At 37.5% G+C, this 22,800-nt stretch overlaps 1 protein-coding gene across 4 annotated transcripts in view; it reads left to right on the top strand.

Moving 5' to 3' along the window:
• usp9x (ubiquitin specific peptidase 9 X-linked) overlaps window positions 1-22,800 on the top strand; it is a 98,408-nt gene that overhangs the window by 4,235 nt on the left and 71,373 nt on the right. For 2 of the 4 annotated variants that reach the window (XM_003218942.4, XM_016992434.2), the window contains exon 2: window positions 22,123-22,376. In XM_003218942.4, coding sequence (XP_003218990.1) covers window positions 22,281-22,376 — 96 coding nt within the window. In that variant the 5' untranslated portion in view covers window positions 22,123-22,280. Of the gene's footprint in view, window positions 1-9,979; window positions 9,997-14,061; window positions 14,133-22,122; window positions 22,377-22,800 lie in introns of those variants that run through there. The other 2 variants (XM_016992436.2, XM_016992435.2) reach the window with 2 other exon arrangements.

Here is a 22,800-nt window from a genome sequence, read left to right as displayed (position 1 = left end):
AGACAGAACATTTCATATTTGTTTAGAAATAGGTTTACTTTAACTTAATGTAAATTGCAAGGAGTAGAACTGATTTTTAAACAATTTCCAAGTTTTAACTTTATTAATAGTGTCCTATTGTACTCCTCAGGAGATGATCTTGTGTTAAAGTTAGTCTTGCCATTAACAAATAATACATAAAAAGAAAACCATATAGCAAAATATAAAAGATTGATACCGCTTTCCTACATAAAATATATATTTTAAAGTTAAATCCTATTGCTTTTCTGGGAAGGACTGCTGATTCACTAATACGTATGTGTAAATGATAACTGGTTGTTACTTTGTTTCTGGTTGTCATATGATCTCTAGGTCTTTTTGTTGTTTGGTGCTATCAGCTTGTATTTCTTTATCAATTTTGCCTTGTGATCCATAGCTATTTGAGTACATTCTCGTATTTTGTCTGGAGCTGTTTCTTTTATAGGCCTTGCAATGGTGTTTTGATAATTGCACTTTTAAGCCTATATAACAGACATGGGCAAACTTCGGCTTCCAGATGTTTTGGACTCCAACTGGCTGGTAGGACTTGTGAGGGTTGGAGTCCAAAACACCTGGAGGACTGAAGTTTGCCCATGCCTGATATATAATCTCGTCAGTCATATTATTGTCTTTTGTATTGTGCCAGTTATTACTCTTCTGTTCTTCTGTCTGGTTTTTAGTTTTGTGAATTTAACTTCTGCGATTCTTACAACCAAGCTACAGTATACAGTATTTGCCCATTCAGATGTTACTATATGTATACATTGCCTTCTAACACCTTGATTTGCTGTTCACAATTCAGGAAAAGTTGATGTAAATTTTTCTGCACTTTCTATATTTTGATGTTTAGATACTTTGATGTATAATGTCTGCAGTAATATTTTTAGCCTTGCTCAGAGGATTTCTTTTGAAATATTTAAATTATGTCTAAAATATATTCATTTATATGAACTGAACAATGCTTTACTTGAGCAATAACTATATGCTTCCAAGAACTAGATTTTTCACCTTCCAAAATTTTGGTATGATGGATTTTTTTTTCCTCAGCGTTTTCTGTTGCAAGAGGGCATGATTTGATTTTGACATGTAGCCTAAATCATCAGGCAGACATACTGGGGAGGGATCTGGTGTAGAACACTATTTTTTCTTGTTGTTTGTAGATGATAAAAAGGTCTTGTTTCATGCATGACTGTGGATGATTGAATATCTTGGCGGTTTGGGTCTTTTTACAATTTCATGCAGCAGAACTTGCCTATTTCAGTAATACTAATTTAATAACAGTGCCAATGTTTGGCTCAGCTAATGTACTTAGAATGTTTTATATGTGGATGTTTCTTTTTCTGCTTAATAGTGTTGAAATGGAGCCTCCGGTGGCTCAGTGTTTTAAAGCGCTGAGCTGCTGAACTTGCAGACCAAAAGGTCCCAGGTTCAAACCCAGGGAGCGGAGTGAGCGCCCGCTGTTAGCTCCAGCTTCTGCCAACCTAGCAGTTCAAAAACAGGCCAATGTGAGTAGATCAATAGGTACCGCTCCGGCAGGAAGGTAACAGTGCTCCATGCAGTCATGCCGGCCACATGACCTTGGAGGTGTCTACGGACAACGCCGGCTCTTCGGCTAAGAAATTGAGATGAGCACCAACCCCCAGAGTCAGACATGACTGGACTTAATGTCAGGGAAAACCTTTACCTTTAGTGTTGTAATATCTTCAGAAGTCTTTTGTCTCCATTTTATTGGGGTTTTTTTTTTGGTTAAAACTTCATATCTTGTATTAACAGCAGTGGTTTCAATTTAAGCACTGCTACAGATACTGAAAATACTTTGCTCACATGATGGGGAATATCACTAGAAGCATGTGTCTTGCCCACTGTTTTGTTATTGTTAGATGCCTTCTAGTCAGCTCCGACTTACTTTGATTTGTTTGTTTATTGAATTTATAATATGCTTTTCTCTCAAAGTGAGCTCTTGTCTATCCATTCATCTTCTGAGGAATGCTGTCTTCCTCTTTCTAGTGCCCTCCATCTTACCAAGTGTCGTCATCTTTTCTAATGAGTCATATATTCTCATGATTTGACCAAAATTCAATAGCCTCTGTTTAGTCTTCTTGACTTCCAGATAGAGTTCAGTTCTAATTTGTTCTAGGACCTTCTTAATTGTCTTCTTAGCAGTCTACAATATCCTGAGAACCCTTATCAGATGAATGGATTTTCTTCCTATCAGGTTTCCTTGCTGTCCAGTTTTCACAATTATACATAGAAACACAATGACACAGACCATCCTAATTTTAGTATTTGGTTGACTATCTTTATACTTCAGGATGTTATCTAGTTCCTTCATAGCAGCCTTTTCAAGTGCTAGTTTTCTTCTGATTTCTTGATAGCAGTTAGCACTCTGTTTAATGATTGATCCAAGATATGGAAAATTTTGAACTATTTCTGTGTTTTAAAATTATTTAAATATTCTGTGATTATTATTTTTGTTTTCTTAATATTTAACTGTAAACCCATCTTTGCACTTTTGGCCTTGACTTTCCTCAGTAATTGTTCCAAGTCTTTGCTATTTTCTGCTAGTAGTATGGAGTTGCCAGCATATCTTAGATTGTTGGAGAATTTTCATATCTCTTTTCTCTAAATCCTGCATTATGTGTGATATTTTTGACATATAGGTAGGGTGATAAAATGTAGCTTTGACTGACCCCCTCGCCAGTTAAAAACATTTCCTCATGTTCTGTCCTAAGTACAATCTCTTGTCATAAGTAGAGGTTACGTATCATGACAGTCTGGTATTGTGGCAACTTCACTTCTTTAAAATTGATCCAGAGCTTTTTATTATCTATTGACTTTCTTGTAGTCTATAAAACACAGACTGTTTTTCTGTTGAAATTCTTTGCTATGCTCAGTTATCCAGTGTTTATTTGCATTATGATCCCTACTGCCTCTTCTTTTCCTGAACACAACTTGGATATCTGGCATTTTTCACTCCATATACAGTAGAGTCTCACTAATCCAAGCCTCGCTTATCCAAGCCTCTGGATAATCCAAGCCATTTTTGTAGTCAGTGTTTCCAATATATCGTGATATTTTGGTGCTAAATTCATAAATACAGTAATTACAACATAACATTACTGCGTATTGAACTACTTTTTCTGTCAAATTTGTTGTATAACATGAAGTTTTGGTGCTTAATTTGTAAAATCATAATCTAATTTGATGTTTTAATAGGCTTTTCCTTGATCAGTCCTTATAATCCAAGATATTCGCTTATCCAAGCTTCTGCCGGCCCGTTTAGCTTGGATTAGTGAGACTCTACTGTATGTTGAAAATTTTTGTTATGGAGTTTTCATAGAATCATAGAGTTGGAAGAGACCTCATGGGCCATTCAGTCCAACCCCCTGCCAAGAGGCAGGAAATCGCATTCAAAACACCCCCAATAGATGGCCATCCAGTCTCTGCTTAAAAGTCTCCAAAGAAGGAGCCTCCACCACAGTCCGGGGCAGAGAGTTCCACTGCCGAACAGCTCTCACAGTGAGGAAGTTCTTCCTGATGTTCAGGTGGAATTTCCTTTCCTGTAGTTTAAAGCCTAGTCTCCAGGGCAGCAGAAAACAAGCTTCCTCTCACATATTTATACATGGTTATCATGTCTCCTCTCAGCCTTCTCTTCTGCAGGCTAAACATGCCCAGTTCTTTAAGCCTCTCCTCATAGGGCTTGTTCTCCAGGCCCTTTTTCATTTTAGTCGCCCTCCTCTAGACACATTCCAGCTTGTCAACATTTCCCTTCAATTGCGTTGCCCAGAATTGGACACAGTATTTCAGGTATGGTCTGACCAAGGCAGAATAGAGGGGTAGCATGACTTCCCTGGATTTAGACACTATAGTCCTGTTTATGCTGGCCAAAATCCCATTGGTTTTTTTAGCTGCTACTTCACATTGTAGGCTCATGTTTAACATGTCCATGAGGACTCCCAAGGTTGTTTTCACATGTACTGCTGTCGAGCATCACAGTGCAAGCATCACTTTGCTTGCACTGAAGATAAATGCAGTAATCTTGTGATTACTGCGATCCCTGATGTCCCTTTTCAGGTGATTGAGATGTTTTATGGACTTCATTAGGTTCTCTGCTAGTGTCCTCCACAGAGTTTTGGACTTGCCTAACAACTGAGGGAAGATTTGCTGACTACTGATGGAACTCAGTGTGACTTTCTTTTTCAGAGACCTCAGGATGTGTACAGAACCTGTGAAAATGAAAAACCACTATTACACGAAAGAATAAATTATTTAGGAATTTCTAGGTTTTCAGCAGGTCTCTGGTTGACTTCCATTGGAAACTGACCAAATCACACCGAACGACTTTGAGATTCCTAGAGGACTGCTCTCTCTAGAAATCTCTAGGTCCTCCAGTATGACAAGAGGAATTGACCATAAAGATTCATACAGAGAAAACATTTTATCAAATCCATGAATAATAGAATCTATAAAAGTCAAAACCACAAATGTGGGAGGACAATTATACTTTTCTTTTGTGTTAATAGTATCAGTTAAATACTTTTGAGTACTATTGTTCTGGACAACTGAAACAAATATACAACCGTGGAATTGTAAGAAGCAGATTCTGGTGTCCATAGCTCAATAATCCTGGTCATAAGGAAGAAAGAGAAGGGAAATAAAATGGTCTTTGACTGATCAGATCCTTAAGACAGTTTGGCTGCCATCTGAGGAATTAGTAATAGTGAGAATTTTGTAGATGTTTGTCACAAGGAAAGAAGTACTGCCAGAAAAACTGCACTGTCCAGAGTAAAATTGCATTTGAACCTTCAGTGTTAGAGCTTTGCTTCTCTGATGTCTTACTTAATGACCATTCTTTTCGTAATAGATGCCTATTTGAAGGCAGCTACAAATAGAAGTAGATATGCTCAGGAAATCGTTTAAGACTCCCAAGACTTCCATAATTTAGCAAATAATATTTGGAAGTAAGAATTCTTTTACTGGAAAAGTGATACTATCCCTGATGTGTTAGTTCCTCGGCTAATTTCCGAAAACCATATTAAAAGATGAGCAGTCAATGTTTATTGCAGGAAAGCTAATCTCTCTTTTCTAGTTGAAGTTGACCTAGTGGTAAATATTTGCTTTATATTCTAAAGACACATGAAATACTGTGTTGTGGGCGCTTTTCTTGAGGATATTCTTAAAGGCTGAAGAAGAAACAGAATGAAGTAGACTTTCTTGTGACTTATTGAAACTTAGGCTGTTATTTGGCATAAACGTGTTATTCTTTTCATTGTGATATGAAACTTCAGACCTCACTATATATCTGACAGTATGGATTTCTATTGTGTTCGTTAAAGGAGATTTAGCTCTATATGTCAGAGGAAGGTCTTAAAATAACTCGTTTTATCCATTCATTTAATTTACAACGTATATGCCTTTTAAATATAACACTTTTTATAGTTAAAAGGCTCTGGTTCTGGCCCAGCTTACCTGTCGCCCACCTCCTTCACAGGCACGACTGGTGGGGACGAGAGACAGGGCCTTCTCGGTGGCTCCTTGACTATGGAACTCCCTTCCCAACGGAATTAGATCAGCGCCCTCCATTCTGGCCTTCAGAAAAAAGTAAAAATTTGGCTATGGAACCAAGCCTTCGGGCAATAGGCAATAAAAGGAATGATCAGCGATTATGTGCAGTAGAGATTGATATTGGAACAGCCCTGGACTATGATTTTCGGATTATGTGATTTTAATGTTTATATTAGTATGTTTGTAACTCCATGATTTAATGTCATTGTGTTTTATGATTTAATTGATAGTTGTATGTCATTATTGTTTTATATAGGCATTGAATTTTGCCATAATATGTTTGGGAACCGCTTTGAGTCCTCCACTTGGCGTGAGAAAAGCGGTATATAAGTGAAGTTAATAAAAAAAAAATTAAAGCAGTTCATAAAGATGAAATCAGATTTCATACTGCTGGAACCTATGAAGGATCCAGATACTGAAGAAGTTTTTTCTGAGATTAACAGTGTACTGTTCAGAAGGCCTTCCCTTAATTCTCAGAAAACTTGAAAGAGGAGAATCTGTATTAGGGTTGTGCATTTGTATGAAATCGTTTATTGTTCGTTTCATTCGTATGACACCATTCCGTCTGCCGTTTACGAAACTGTTCATACGAATGAGCTCTTTCGTTTTACCATCCAATTACACAAATGCATTTGTCCTATTGGTGGTAATGGACGAGCTGCCCACACTCTCCTCCCACTCAGTTTTAAGGCTAGAGGGGTCAAGATTTGCCACACATGGAGGGCATATCAACCAGTTTTAGCCCACTAACTCTTGCAAGGTTTGGGTCATCCCCCAAATTTTAGAGATTTGTTTTCTTTCTATAAATCTCCTTAAAAACATTCCATTTTTCCCCGCTGGTCCCGCCCTCTAACCTAAGGGCTTAAGATACCAATGATTCTGAGACCTCTCGATCTGTGAGGAGATCTGGGCTTAAAGGCAGGAGCTTAAGGCACCACTGATTCTGAGATGTCTCCCTCTCGATCTGCGAGGAGACCTGGGCTTAAAGAATAAGCAGGCTGCAAGCACTGAGACAGGCAAGAGGCAACAAGCGGCAAGCAGGCAGAGGAACGAAGGGCAGCAATGCAAATAGTTTTGTGTTGCTTTCACTCTTGTTTAACTACTTCATCCATGTGGTGGCAGCTCTGCTGTATCATTCAATATGAATGAACGGTACAGTACAGATACATGCATGAAACATATGAGACAAATACCGAGCCCAACCCTAATCTGTATTCACTTCAACATTGTAGGTGGATTTGTAAAAGAAAGCTCTGGGGTATCATTCATTTCTATACTTGGAGGGGTACTACTGTCTCTGAATGAAGCTGAAGAGCTTGCCAATTTCAGATGGTAGAGAAAATAAGTGGGGTAGGGGATTCTGTATGGTTTGCTAGTTCTTAGATATTCATGTTTGCTTTGAAGAAATACTTTTTAGAATTCTATCCCATCTGATTTCAGATGAATTCTGGGCAGCTTGCTGAATTTAGTCAGAAATAAGTTAAACAAAAACAGCCCCTTTATTTTACTAATACATTAGTAATAACACAGCCCCAAAGTCCAGCAATAAGTTGAGGTAAAACATATGAAAATCATGTTCTGATTTTAAAAGCAGAGACGAGTAAAATGTAGCTTAGATTGGTTTCCTTGGGTATAGAACTCAGACACACTTTTGGCTAAAACAGAGAAAGCTGAGTTGTGCAGAATATGCATGTAGGAATGAGTAAATTTAAAACAAGGCCTTCTCTGCTATCTTGAGGGAAAGATACTCTCAGATATCCAAGCAATATGCAGCCTTGGCCACCATAATGCCCTTTACATATAGCTATTGGACACTAAGAAGTATTGGTTATAATTTCATTCTAGGAATTCTGCTATCATGCTAAATAGACTTCGCTTATGATTCAGTATTGTTGGGTGCCTTCAAGTTGTTTCTGACTAAATGGTAAACCTATCATGAGACTTCTTTGGCAAGATTTGTTTAGAAGGGGATTATCTCTCTCTGAGGCAGAGAGAGAATGGTGTGCCAGAGGTCTCCCAATGGGTTTCTATGGACGAGCAGGGATTCAAATCCTCATCTCCAGAGTTGTAGTCCAACACTCCACTGTATGATGTAGTACAGAAGATATTTTAAAATAAATGTTTAATCTCATGTTATGTTCAAAAATCATAGAGCAGCATCTTCATCTTAAAGCAACTTTATGAAGTAACTTACATTGTTTCGATGGCATTTCCTGACTTCATGGTGCTTGAAGTGGCAAACTGAATTAAAAATTTTCACATTGGAAAAAGAAGAAATTTTCTAATGTAACAAGGTACTTGTTCTTAACTTTCAATTGATCCACATTTCTCTGACATTGACTTATGATGACCCAGTCCTTGGTCTTTCTTTGCAAGATTTCTTCAGAGAAGCTTTGCCGTTGCCTTCCCCTTGCAGACAGTTAAAACAACACTGAGAGCCACTGACCTGAACGAGTCTTTAATACATACCCATTTACTCAAATCTAATGCTTACCTTTTTTGGCTAAATTATCTTGCCAAAATTGTGTGCGTTGCATTCACAATAATATTTGGTAATCTTAATCCTGAGCAAAGGGGAAAGCTGTTCAGAAGCGCCTGGAACTCCTATTTGGGGGACCTGTAATTGAATTTCCATGGCCCAATGTCATACTCTCCTGGGATTTATAGTTTGGTTTGAGGCATCAACATTCTTTGGCAGAGAAGGCTCAAGGCCTTGCAAAACTACAGTCCCTATGATTCCATAGCATTGAGCCAAGGAAATTCAAGTTTTTAGAGAAGGAATCGTAAACAGGCAGCAACAGTAATATGCATCTTTTTTGGCCAAATTCTAAGGAGTGCACTTTTTGCCACTGCACGTTACATTGAGCAGCAAATACTTTTTTCGGTTTCACTGTTTTGAAAATTGAGGTGCAAGTTAGATTAAATGGCGCATTAGACTTGAGTAAAGATGGATATATTTGCAGTCATGCCTAGGCTCGGCCACTGAGGAAAGGCCCTCATTCTATCATAACTACTACTGGTGAGGCCTCGGAGGTAGAAAAACAGCCTACATCTGCTGGACATAACACACTCCCTCACTGCCATCCTCTTTTGGATTGTAAAGCTGGGGACAGGGAAGTGACAATTGTAGCCCGCTCATGAAAATCTCCATGCACACTGAAGACACTATATGAAAACCATTATCATCATCTACACAGAATTCAAAAGTTCACATATTACAAATTCTGAGTTCACAAACTTGTTCTCTCATTTATCAGAAGATGTCAGATGAGCATCTACTGCAAAATTCTCTGGGAAAGAAATTCTAAACTGTTACTGGGTTGGGGATTTTCGTACTTTGATTTCAGAGAATAAAGAGTTTAACAAATAAAAGTTGTTTATATTGATGGAAAGCAAATAGAACATGAAATGTCATATGTTTTTACAGGAAAATGTGTGCAGAACTTGTGGACATATTTTGTTGCTTTAGCCTTTTCCTCTCATTCACATTTTCAGATCTAAGTTTAATTTGAACATTTAAAGATTGATCAAACTCTTTCTCTACTACTGTTAAGACGTTGGTAATTGAAATGATTAGTGACGTTTTTCATATGTGCAATAATAATGATCCATATGAACAGATCAATGACTTGTGGGACTCCACACAATATTATATTTGTTGCCCATGGATGCATTTACTCAAATGAAAGCATTTACTTGTATGACTGTGGAGGACTGTATTATTAATAAGTAAAAAGCTTTTTAGGTTTTATCTTTTTGTTAGTTTTGTTTTTGTATACCTCCTAACTTGTTGATTTCAGTTATAGGAGCAGGAGTTGGTTCCAGTGTGGTGTAGTGGATTGATCACTCTGGGAGACTAGGGTTTGAATCCCCACTCAGCGATGAAATCCCTCTGGGTGAATTTTGGGCAAGCCACACTCTCTGCCTGAGTAGAAATCAGTGGCAAACCTCTTCTATAGAAATCCTGCAAAGAAAACCATTAGGATAGAATGATTGTATGTTGACGTTGGCTTGAATGCATAATACAATAACAGTGCAAAAATCTTCTCAAATACAAAAGTCATGAAACAGTCATTTTAATAACTGGGAAAAAGTATTAAAATGAACACTGTGGTTGTTAATGGAAGCAGCTGATTCACAGTTGCAACTGCTTTGAAAATTAAAGCTTCCTGCACAATAGAGCAGAACAGGTGGCCTGCAGTAAAAGGTTGCATGCCCTTTTCTAATGTTCCATTTCTCAGTCCCATTTCTCTGTCTCTCCCCTCCCCCAATGTCTTAGTATTCAGTACTCTCTTAACATGCTAATTCTTTGTAATATTGTTTTGCAGATTTCCTTCTCAGTTTCCCCCTCTCAAGATTTGTGAACCTCCTCAATCTTTCAAGTTTCCCTGTAGAGAGGGGGAGGGGGACAAGGTAAACCTATTAAATGAAAATGGCACAATAGTATGTCCGTATTTGTTTGCATGTATGTCTTTGCCTTCAAGTCACCTGATGATACATGGGAACCCCATGAATTTCATACTGTTTTCTTAGGCAAGAATCATCAGAGATGGTTTTGCCAGTTCCTTTGTCTGAAATATAGTTCATGTCTCCTAATATTCATTGGTTGTCTCCCATTCAGGTACTTACTAGGGCTGGCTCCACATAGCTTCCTTTAGCAAATGGGATATGATTTCTTTAGGGTATTTAAATCATTTTAATGGAGTGGATTGTTATGTGCTTCAGGTTGTTTCTAAGCTACGGTGACTCTTAAGTTGACCTTATCATAGATTTTCCTGTTAAGAGTTGTTCAGAGGGCTTTTGCTTTTCTCTAAGGCTGAGAGTGTCTGACTTGTTCAAGGTCACCTAGTGGTTTCATGACTGAGTGGGGACTTGAACTGTGGTCTCGAGAATTGTAATCAAAGCTAAATTAATGAAAATAAAGCTAGCAAAGATTATTATTTATGAAACCCTATTTTAGTAGGGTGCCATTATTAAAGTAAATTGAAATTTGGGAATGCTAGCACTTACTTCTACAACATCTTAATATTTCTGCTTGTTTAGTTCAGGAACTGCTTATTCTATTTCTCACATGTACCAGCTAAAAGAAAAAAATTGCACCAATAATTTTTTTTGCCTCGCTTGGTAAAGTGCAGTAATAAGTTGTTCATGTATACCAAGTAATTTCCAAAAGGGTTCAGGAAGAATAGTGTTGAAGTGCTTTGAGTTGTGACCTGCTCAGCCGTATTCTAAATTGACACACTCAATTGTAAGTAATGGATAGAATTTGAAGGGTTCTTTTCCATTATATTTGTCTTCTATGAAAGAAGTTTGCCGCTTATGGTTTCTTCCAACTCTGATTCTAAGTAAACTGTCTACATCTTAGTAAAATATTCAGCAGTATTTAGTCATCAGAAACTACTGTTCATTAGTTTGGGGTGGGAATGAAGACAAGATCACATTAGCGTTATAGACTGGAGGCTTCCATATCTCTATTGCTCATGCAGAATTTTGGGAAATGTAATTTAGGGATGCTGTGGGCTTTTCTAGCTGAAAAGGAAGGCCCTAAACTATATTTCCCAGGAGCAAACTGGGAGATAAGGAGACAAAAGCCTTCATTTTAACGCTAATGTGATCTTGTCCTGAATCTGTAATGTGTCAGTCTCACTTCTAAAATGGTTGTTTTACGAAAACTTCGCTTTTTCTAAATTTCAATGTACATTTTATAGTTCTGGGATGATTTCCCAGAAGACACGGGACAGATAAGAATTTCCTTTCCAAGATTTGAGATAGTGCTTCATTATCAGAGATCTGACATCAGAGAGGGGAACTCTTGTTTGAAACAGACAGAGCTCCGCAGTGCAGTGTCTAAAGCCCTCTTCACCCTCTGCCATGCCGCCAACACCAGGGTAGGCTTAAGTCAGCCAAGGTTATTTAAATCTTTCCCACCATTGTTTGTAGTGGGTGTAATTTTTTAATACTGGACAAATAAAAATAATAAAAATATAATCTAGCAGGAAGGGAACAGCGAAAGAATATTCTTTTCTGCCTTTCTAGCAAAAGTTGAGTGGGGTTTTGGAAATATCAGTACAGAGGACCTTTTCATTGGCTATCCCAAGACTGGAACGACTTGCCGAAAGAGCTCCAACAGCTAAATGAGCTGTCAAAATTTTAAAACCATCTAAATACCTATCTCTTCCAGCAAACCCACCAAGCCAGTTTTTAAGCATAAATGTTAAACTTGTGTCCTTTGTTTAATCTCTGTTTTGTGTATTTTAATATGTACTTCATAGAAATGCATTTTAATATGTATCTTTTATAGAAATACATTTTAATATATGTATTTGTGATATTTTTACAATGTTGATGTGTTCCAATTATTCGGTAACCTGCCTCGAGCCACGAGGAGAGATGGATAAGAAATAAAATGATAATAATAATGATAATAATTATTATTGTTACTCTGACCAAGCTGTTAAAGTAATTGCTCTGCTGATCGTTATAAAAAACGTGAAAGCTATGTGACGAGTCTGAGTAACAAGCCTGCCTAATTAGACTTTTTCTTCTAAAATATTGATAACTTAGGTTAACTGTAACACTGCATTTCTTATCAAAACATAAATATATTGCCTGTTTTGGGGTTTTAGATACATATACTTCCATTATAGGTTTGTGGCTTACACTAAAATACTGGAAATCCAACTATTTCACGAAATATTTCACAAAATATTAAAGTATAAATGGCCAGCCAGTAACTTAACTTGTAAAAGTCTCTGTTACCTTCTCTTGTGAAACTTTTGGTAAAGTAACTCCCTCATAGTGGCCTTCCTTTAAACAGTTGTTTACCCTAATAGTTGGCTTACTCATAGATACTGAAACAAAGTGTGCAAGAATTAGGTTAAAAAAACCAGAACGTTTAGACAGTTGTTCTTTGAACACGTTCAACTCTTTCCATTATGTTAACTGTAGACTGTCCGGTTTTAGAAAAGAATTTCATTCAGAAATACATGTCCTTAAACACAAAGTCTATTACCCCCCCCCCCCCAATTATTTCACACAGATGTGCTAGTTTTCTTTCTGACCATTGATATTTTGGATGTCTTACTTCCAGTGCAGATACTGCTATACTTACATTATTTGTTTTTAGAAGTATATATGGTGATTTAGTGCTGATTGTTTTCACCTCTAAATAAGAGAAGGTTTTACAATTATCCTTTTCTGTAAAGTAAGAGTTAAGACGTTTGTTTAAATAGTTGCAGTGGGAGCTCAGTTGTAGAACACATACTTTATGCAGAGGTCCTTGGTGTGGTCACTAGAATAGAGGTTTCCAAATATAGGTTTCCACATGTTGGTAGACTTTGACTCCCCAACTCCCTGGTTGGAGACCAACAACTTCTCAGACCCATATTTGGAAAGCACTAGCATCTCCTTTTAAAAGGAACAAATAATACATCTGACAGGAAGTACTGCTAGGCAAGGACAACTTTTATCTAGAAGATGTATAGCCTACCTTTCAAAGAGACACATGCATAGTTGATATAAGGCACTTTCTGTATATGCTCATATGCTTTATGTATGAAGCACACTAAGGAGAAAATTGATGAAGTAAATGAAGAAAGAACTAAGATGGATTTTCTTTTGTATCTTACTTTATATGTCTTTGATATAAATTCCAGCATTTTTTTATCAGTTAAATTATTGGATTGATTTCACTTCTTCAATGACTGCCACTAGAGGGAGTTCTCTGAATCTTAGTGTGCTTGCTACTCTGATTAGTAAGAAACAACTGCTGAAAGATAAGATAACTTGGTAATATTCCCTTATTCTAGTCGCTAGAATAAATATTCACTAAGATTTGTTGTAGAAATACACGGAATATTTGTATTTTTTTCTTTCTTGCACAGCATATTTTGTAATAATTACATTGAGAAATATTAAAAGAATAGATAATTTTATACAGTAAATGACCCCTAATATTAACCTAGAAATGTATAATCCCAACATAGACCATATTTGAGAAATTTTGTTTTACTAATACATTTTCCTGTAGGTGGATAGAAATGCATCTATAAACATCATCCTATAATGCCGGTTATTAATTTGTGAATCAGACCTTTTCCAAATATAAATTCCAAAATGTATATGTATTTGTTTTGCCTTATAACACTTGCTAGAGAATTTTTATACTGTTCTGTTTGTTTCTTAATATTGTTGTCACTCCTCTAATTCTTCTCTTACAAAAATATATTCATATCTGTGGTTGTGAACTTGTAATTGTATTTCAAGAGTGAAAGCTTTAAAAAATTGGAAGTATGGCAGGAGTAGGGGAAATACAAGTAGCAGTAGATATAACCTATGAAATATTTGGAAGTGACATAGAAGTTATTGGGCAATTGTAAACTGTGGTTATAAATTGGTTATAGTTTAACATACACAAATAATTTCCATTAGGATGTATGAAAGACGTTAAATGATGTATTTTCCCACTCTTTAAATCAGGGTTGGCGAATTGCATCTCTACAGAAGTTGTTGGACTGCGGTTCTCATCACCTGAGACAACTTTACCAATGGTGAGGAACACATTTAGTTAGCAGATATAATGTGGGTTACTGGTAGGTTTTCAGTACTCCAGCTGTAGCTGTTTATTTGCCCACACAGAGTGCAGAAACAGTTAATGAGTGGATCTGTCACTGAATTAAATAAATCTTATTCTTGAGTTCATAAGCACGTGGAAAAAAGATGGTAAGGGGCATCTCCATTAGTGTATTCCTTCTGATTCCCACAACTTCTGCCATAATCAATTATCACTCCTACAGCACTGTCTACATTTTGAAAGCCCGTGGAGCAAGCAGGAAGGGGAGTACCCGTATTTCATCACAATAGTAATCGCTATCACGTAGTAGTCTCAAACCCCTTCCCCCCAAGGTGGGTTGGCAACTATTACCACCATAATAGTCGTACTCTTTGTTCTCTTGCTTGGGTGAGTGCATCTGCGTGCGGTTTGGTAATGGCACAGTGGAAGACAGGAAGGGACTTCAAAAGGTCACCACTTCTTCACAGAGAATCATTGGTTGCCTTCTCCCCTCTTTGGAAGAGCTTTATAGGTCCTCAGCCTTAAGAAAACTCAGAAAATTCTTCGGGATACATCTCATCCAGCATATTCTTTTTTATTTTTTAAATTATTGCCATCTGGCAAACAGTACAGAGTGACAAAGACAGAGAGACAGAGAGATAGCTTTTATCCTAGAGCTATGGCTATGTTGAACTCAGTGGTTTCGCATTGATGTGGCATTGGGGGCTGTATGGTGGTGGTTGGGGTGTGGAGGAATGGATGTGTTGTTTTGTGGTGTGTGCTGGGGAAGGCGTTTCATTTAGCACAATCACAATAAAGCTATTCCTTTCTATTCTAAGTGTGAGATTCCCCATAGAGCTGGGAGTTTAGTCAAGTCCTGCAATTCCAAGGAAAGGGAGCAGGCGGGCAGGGGAGTGAGTTCTCTTGCCCGATTGTGAATCTTGGTTAAAGAGAGAAGCATTTAACTATTGTAAAATTAACACAGATTATTGTGCAAAAGCATACCTATCTGTTTTCAAATAAGTGAAGATTTCAGTGCTGCAAATGTTCCCAGCTGTATAAGAAGTACAGTATATATAAATATTTCAAAGTGGACAGGGGCTGCTTAGATCATCTGGCCAAATGATGCACACCAGAAGTAGAACAAGAAGATTTTGTTGAGGAAAACCTTTCTGTGACTTTTTATAGCATTGGTCACAATCTTCTTTTGAAGTATCTTTCTGGGTTGGGACTTTGAAGCATTACTGAGGGGTGATTTCAGAAATTCATGTGAGGGTGTCATGCTGCCATGTGTCCCATGCTACTTACTATACACATGGGACAGATAATTTTGTGGTCTTCTGGGCTTCAGTGTTCACAGTATGTTAATGATGCTGAACTTTTAAGTCTCCTTTCCATTTACTCATCCTTTGCTTTGTCCTAAATTAGTGTCTGATGTCCCTAATGGTTTTATCAAAGGCAAATAATTCAGCCTTAATCCAAATAACAGGTGTTTTTGGTGAGTTGAAAGGAAGAGCAGGATTTAGGGATTCAAACTGTTGTGGATAGAATGAGACTGTCCTTGAAGAAAAAAATGCTGTTAGTGTGCACACCTGGGTTATATTTGTACAGTTAACTCTAGTGTACTAACTCTGCTTGTTACTAGAGATGTCTTAGCTACCGCTGGTGACATATGCCTCACTTACATTGTATCTGGACTGCTATAATGGTCTTTATGTAAGGATCCAAAATAAATCTGCATATACAAATGTTAACAGATTTTATCCAATTCATGGTTTGTTAAACTATTCACGAACAAATATTTCTGTCTATTGGTTTGAGGCGCAAATATCCACTATCCACCATCACCACTATTGCTTGTTGTTGTTGTTTATATCTTTTCTTGTTCCCAAGTCTGGGCCTCAGGACAAAGGGTAAAACAGTAGCAGCTTTAAAACTTGTGTCATACAGATACGAAAAATATACCATATTATCCGAATCTAACACTCACCTTTTTATGGCTAAATCACCTTGCCAAATTAGGTTGCGCATTAGATCCGCGTAATATGGTATACTTAGTACTGAGCAAAAGCAATAGGAGAAGCTGTTCCAGGAGCACCTGGAGCTCCTATTTGAGGGATGTCATCTGTAATTTAATTGCCATGGCTCAATACTATGTAATTCTGGGATTAGTTTAGTGAGGCATCCACACTTTTTGGCAAAGAAGACTCAATGCCTTCTAAAACTACTGCCCCCATGACTCCATAGCATTGAACCAAGGCAGTTAAAGTGGTTTCATTCTACAGCGGAGAGATGCATCCCAAGGTTTGCCTTTCCATTGCTGGAAGATTTGGTTCTAAGCAAGCAGCAACTGTAATGGCCATATTACAAAAAGTACATATTTTACTGCCACACATTATATCCGTAAATACTTTTTTTTTGGTTGCAGGGTTTTTAAATTTGAGGTTTGCATTAGATTTGATGGTGCGTTAGACTCGAGTAAATACAGGTAATAAAACTAAAAATTGAACTAAAATCCCATTAAAAAGAAAACGTCAGAAAAAGAAATAACCACTTAAACATTAGGAAGAATGTTTGACAGTTGAATATGCTGCTTTAGGGTGTGGTGAAATCTCTGTCTCAAGGTTTTTAAACAGAAGCGGAATGCCCATCTGTTGGGAGTGCTTTGATTGTGTATTCCTGCATGGCAGATTGATATTGGACTGGATGGCCCTTGTGATCTTTTCCAGCTCTGCGATTCTAGTACAGTACATTTTGAAAAGCCCCTTTCCCCCTTGAGCAATCAGCCATCAAAGGCATGCTAAAACAAAATGTCTACGCCTGCCTACAAAAGCATAGCAAAGTGAATTCCAGTCTGACCTCTGCAGCAGGGCAGTTCCAGATCCTGAGAACAAACATAGAAAATACCTCCTCTCATATTCCCACTGTTAAACTTTTGGGCGACTCTCTCCAGGCTACACTCCTTCTCACTAAGTCATTAAAAGCATAACCTCCTTGCCTGAATCTGGAACTTCGTCTTATTTTCAGGAGTCCCTTTAAGGCATTCTCTTGGTGTTGGCATACTGACTCTTGGGATCATGGAGCTCTTACAGGAGAATGGTTCATCCAACTGCTGTGAGGCAGAGTCAGCCCTATAAATGCAAGATTGTTATAGGCACGAGGACCTCAAATTCTAGGAGTGTTCGGCCTCACTGGCTCTAGAATGTTGTCCGTTGTGGGCTCAGAGGAGGGTCTTACAATGAGTAACTTTACTGTTGGCTTCTCGGTCTCTTAATCTTTGTTCAGACCATTACAGGGCTACTGCACAACCTCTATGCTCCATATAGGATCCTTCTGATAACAAACAAGACTATTTAGAGATGTCTGGTATGTGAGGTGATTGCTGCAAGAAATGTTGACTTAAAAAAAAACAAAATAGAAAAAAATCAGTTGTACCTATTTTTGTTTGATCGTGCTACAGTAAGGTGGTATTTGTTGGCATTCCTTTATTAGATTTATTTATATATATAAATGTAATGTGGCACTTTATTATGGAGTAAACAGCAAAACCACTGAACCCAATCACACCAAATTTGGCCACAAAAGACATAGTCATCCAATCTATGTCTTTCAATAAAAAATCCCTAGAAAAATAGTCCAAATTACAGAGGACGAGGAAGAGCCTTTCTTCCCCTTAACTCCCAGTCAGAAAGGTAGACCCTGCTGCCTTTAGCCCCTCCCCCCGGCTGTGTATATGGCAGTGTAGACTCAGTGCCCTTCCACACAGCTATATTACCAGAATGCCAAGGCAGGATAATCTACAGTATCTGCTTTGAACTGGATTATCTTGAGTCCACACTGCCATATAATCCAGTTCAGTGTGGATTTTATATAGCTGTGTAGAAAGGGCCTCATATAATCCAGTTCTAAGCAGATAACATAAGATTATAAATATAACATGTAATAATTACTGTGGTATAATAATACAGAACAATATAATCTCTAAAACCAGGACAGTAAATAAAGAGCAACACTCTGAAAGCAGGGAAATTGGGAATTTCAGAAAGGAAACAATCAGGGCTAGCTAACACCTCCCAACAAAGAATTCCCCCAGGCAGGAAGCATGCAGGCTTTGAAGCTGCAAGGCCATTAAATGCTAATCAAGGTGACTAATTGTAGCATTCATACTTGCCACACCGAGACTATTAATTGCTATTCAAACTGGCCAACCAAGGATTCCGCAAGGTGGAAAGCGGCCAGGCTTGCAAGCAGCAAGGTTATTCAGTGCTATTCAACCTGGCCAACCAAGATTTCCCCTAGATGGAAAAACCCCCAGGCTTTGAAGCCACGAGGCTACTCCGTCCCATTCAACTGGCCTAGCAAGGATGCCCAATGTAGAAAGTGGCCAGGCTTTTAAGCTGCAAGACTATTCAGTGCAATTCAAGCTGGCCAAATAATTATTCCCCTACAAAGGAAGTAGGCAGGCTTCACAGCGGCTCTTTGATTGAGGTTGCTACTCCAGCTATTTCAGAAAACGGCTAGGCTTTGAGGCTGCAAGGCTATTCACTGCTATTCCACCTGGCCAACAAATGATTACCATATGCCACAGCAAAGCGTGGCCGGGCACAGCTAGTACATTATAAGTAAAGAAAGTTAAGATGCAGTTGAATTTGAAATTTGCCTCTGACGAAAACAAATGATTTTGGTCCTGGTTGTGAGTCACTGATCAGGGGAATTAACTTAACTATTAAATTACTTGATAGTCAGAGAGTATATTTCAGTCCTACAAACTATGGTAGGATATTAGAAACATACAATGTTTCCCTCTTTCATAGTTTGCTGTAACATTTATATTAGGTAAACTATGGTTAACAGTTCCTTCTAAATGTTTGCTTTGAAACCTACTAGTTTAGAGGCAACCTTAGTTAACATTAATTATAATCTTCTTTTGAACAAACTAGTAAAATGTGGACTAGACAAGATGACTGTTAGGTGAATTTGTAATTGGTTAAGTGACCGAACCAAAAGGGTGCTCACCAATGGTTCCTTTTCAACCGGGAAAGAAGTGACTAGTACAGTACTGCAAGGTTCGTTCCTGGGCCCAGTTCTGTTCAACATCTTTATTAATTACTTGGATGAAGGTTTAAAGAGCATACTTATCAAGTTTGCAGATGACACCAAATTAGGAGGGATAGCTAATACTCCAGAGGACGACAGGATCAGAATTCAAAACGACTTTAACAGATTAGAGAAGGGGTTCTCAAACTTTTAGGTGCAGAGTCCTTTTTGAAGCAAAGATTTCTTGTTGAGCCCCAAGAAATGTTTATAAATTATATTATATATTATATGTAATGTATATATATATATCTGACATGGGCAAACGTTTTGACATATTGTGTATTAAAATTTGACAGATAGTCTGTGTCAGTGACAGATGGATGAAGAGTGTGTGAACTAATTTTAAAAAGCATGTAATGCAAAAAAGGAGAGAAAGAACAATACAATATTTAAAATGAAAAACAATTTTAACCAACATAAATGTAACAGTATTTCAGTGGAAGACCCCAGGGACCATCCACGCCAACCCCCTTCTATCCATGCAGGAAAAGCACAATCAAAACACCCTCTGCTTCAGAGTCTGGTGGAAACTCCTTTTTTTGGAGGCTTTCAGACAGGCTGGATTGCCATCTGTCAGTAGTACTTTGATTGTGCTTTTCCTGCATGGCAGGGGGTAAGACTAGATGACCCATGTGGTATCTTCCAACTATGATTCTATGCTTCTAATTTGAGCGTTTTTTCCCCTAATATTATTAAATGTATGCTACAGGAAACCCAGAAATAAATTAGGGAAGTGGCAGATGTGAAGTTACAGGCTATACAAACTCACTACACACTTTTGCTATTCTAGACCATTATTTGAAGATCTTTGAACTTAGCTTTTCTGATTTGAGTAACAACTCTTTGTTTAGGATGAATGTCTGATATTGGAACATCCTTATGTTAATATTTAATTTCAAAGGAAAATTGGAAAAAAATAGCTGAATTGGGACATATGCACACATTCCAGACTATCAGTAAAATGCATAAATAAGAATACTGGTTTCTTGGGATGCTACATATATTTAGATCTTCATAATTGCACAAGCAACACAACTCTTTAAGGATTTACGGTCACAATTTATACCTTTCTGTATCCTATTACATTCTGATCATGTCCCCACAACAGTGTGACTGCTAATATACTTATGGCTTTAATGTTGACTCAATGGATCTCTCTGAAGAAGTGGACTAAAATCCATGCTAATTCATCCTTAAAGCTCATGCCAAAATAAATCAGTCTGGAAAGGTGCTGCTACCTTTCTTCCAACCATTTTCTTTTTTGTGTCACTTAAGTAACAGTGTTTTCACATTTTAACTGTCTCATACATTCACTATTGGACTGTTGAAAATTAAGATCTAGTCATCCTGAAATAAAAAGTTTTCAATTAAAATGTGGCATGTCAAATTGGGAATAAAATTTATTGGACCTAACACTCCAGAAATTGTTGAACACCCACTTTCAGCATTTCTCACCATTGATACACTGACTAAGGTTGCTGGGGTTGCAGTTTAGTAGTATCTATATAGGCACACTGTTTACTCTCTGAGGTAAATACATTTTCTTCCAACTAGAGTAGATCTGTTGTATCAGTGGGACTTATATAAGTGTTGATTTTACAAGTGCCATTGATCCATTATGGCCTGTGATTGCGTTTTGCCCCTAACAATAAATAGCTGTAAATATTCCCTTGTCAAGAATTCCTAGTAATCAAACGAACAGAGTCCTCAGATTAGTGGATATATATATCATAAAATCAAATCAAACAACCAACATTCAATGTTGACAGGCATTCCATTGCTTATTCCACCATGAGTAGATCTGTGAATTGAGATGGAGGCAGATTCTTTTGATTGAACAGGTCTGCTCTGGTTAGGACTAAACAAGTACAGTAGAGTCTCACTTATCCAAGCTAAACGGGCCGGCAGAAGCTTGGATAAGCGAATATCTTGGATAATAGGGAGGGATTAAGGAAAAGCCTATTAATCATCAAATTAGGTTATGATTTTACAAATTAAGCACCAAAACATCATGTTATACAACAAATTTGACAGAAAAAGTAGTTCAATACGCAGTAATGTTATGTTGTAATTACTGTATTTACGAATTTAGCACCAAAATATTACGATATATTGAAAACATTGACACAAAAATGGCTTAGATAATCCAGAACATTGGATAAGCGAGGCTTGGATAAGTGAGACTCTACTGTATAGATACCATTATTTTCTTTTTAATCTTAACTACATTAGTTTGGATAAATTAACCTAATATGTGGATCCAATTCTGTTAGCCACATATTCCAAAAGCAATAAATCTCTAATCTTAGAAGTTCGGCAGATTGCTGAGGAATACCAGGTGTTGTAGGCGATATTTCATAAATCTGCAGTGACAAACCACCTTTGAGTATTCCTTTGCCCAAGAAAAAAACTAAAATACATCAGATCACCTTAAATTAGCAGTTAATTTGAAGGTCTGCACATGTGTGTGAATGCACCTGCATTCTAATTTGGTTAGGTTTTATGGCTGTTATTCATCTATATGCTTTTAAGTGAGATTGCCAGTCTTGTCTGGAGGGGATATTGGGATGAGTGCATAATCTTAGGTGTCCCAAACTTAGCAAGGGTTAATTTTTTGAAGTATAGTATTGTAAGCAGTAGAGTATGTTCATCATTGGTATGGAATCCTCCTATTACCAGTTTCACAATTTTTAAAGCCTGAAGAAGGCTTCCTATCTTGATAAAAGAGACATTTAATTAGGTCACAAGATTTGTGTCCATCAAATGTTAGTCTCTGTAGAAGTAAAGTTGTTTAGATCATATCTGATATGAGGAACTGGGTTTATGCGTGTAATGTTCAAGATTGGGTTCAAAGCAAAATTAATCATTTATATCGAATGTATCTTTTTCAGGTTATGCAATGGTCTCTGCAAGATGGCTTGTTCTTGAGTTGGAGCTTTTTAAAACAGACATATGCTGGTACTTCAACTTTATTAAGCGGACTATAAGTTTTTCTCTCTCAACAACTACATAAGCAGACAAAATTGCAAAAATCTGCCCAGTTTCGAGTATGACAGCCACGACCCGTGGCTCTCCAGTTGGAGGGAATGACAGTCAGGGTCAGGCTCCTGATGGACAGTCCCAACCTCCTCTCCAGCAGAATCAGGTATGCTATATACTCATCCCAGTAATCAAATTACAAATATTTTGACTGAATTATATTGATAAAAATCATGGTACATTGTAATTCGTTGATAAAAATAAATTCCAGTAGACATATATTGCTAGAGATGACACTTACTGCTGGGGTGGGCAGCTGACAGGTGTTAGAAGGCTGTATTTGCTCCCCCAAGGGACCTCAATTTTTAAAAAAAGATCTTAAGTTTTTTGTTAAAATATTTATTTATTGATTCCAGAAAAAACTTCTCCTGGGTCTAAAATTGTAGATGGTTGGAGAGGATGCAATCTCTCCAATGCCCTTAGGGTGTAAGGCAGGGAGTTTCCTTGTCACTGACTTACTGCATGAAATATTCTCTTTAAATATTTATTGTCATAAACTACAGTCCTCTGAGATTATCAACTTTTGGTCG

Source organism: Anolis carolinensis, chromosome 3 (assembly GCF_035594765.1).
Source record: "Anolis carolinensis isolate JA03-04 chromosome 3, rAnoCar3.1.pri, whole genome shotgun sequence".
Classification (NCBI taxonomy): domain Eukaryota; kingdom Metazoa; phylum Chordata; class Lepidosauria; order Squamata; family Dactyloidae; genus Anolis; species Anolis carolinensis.
This window is presented reverse-complemented; position numbering and strand designations above follow the sequence as displayed.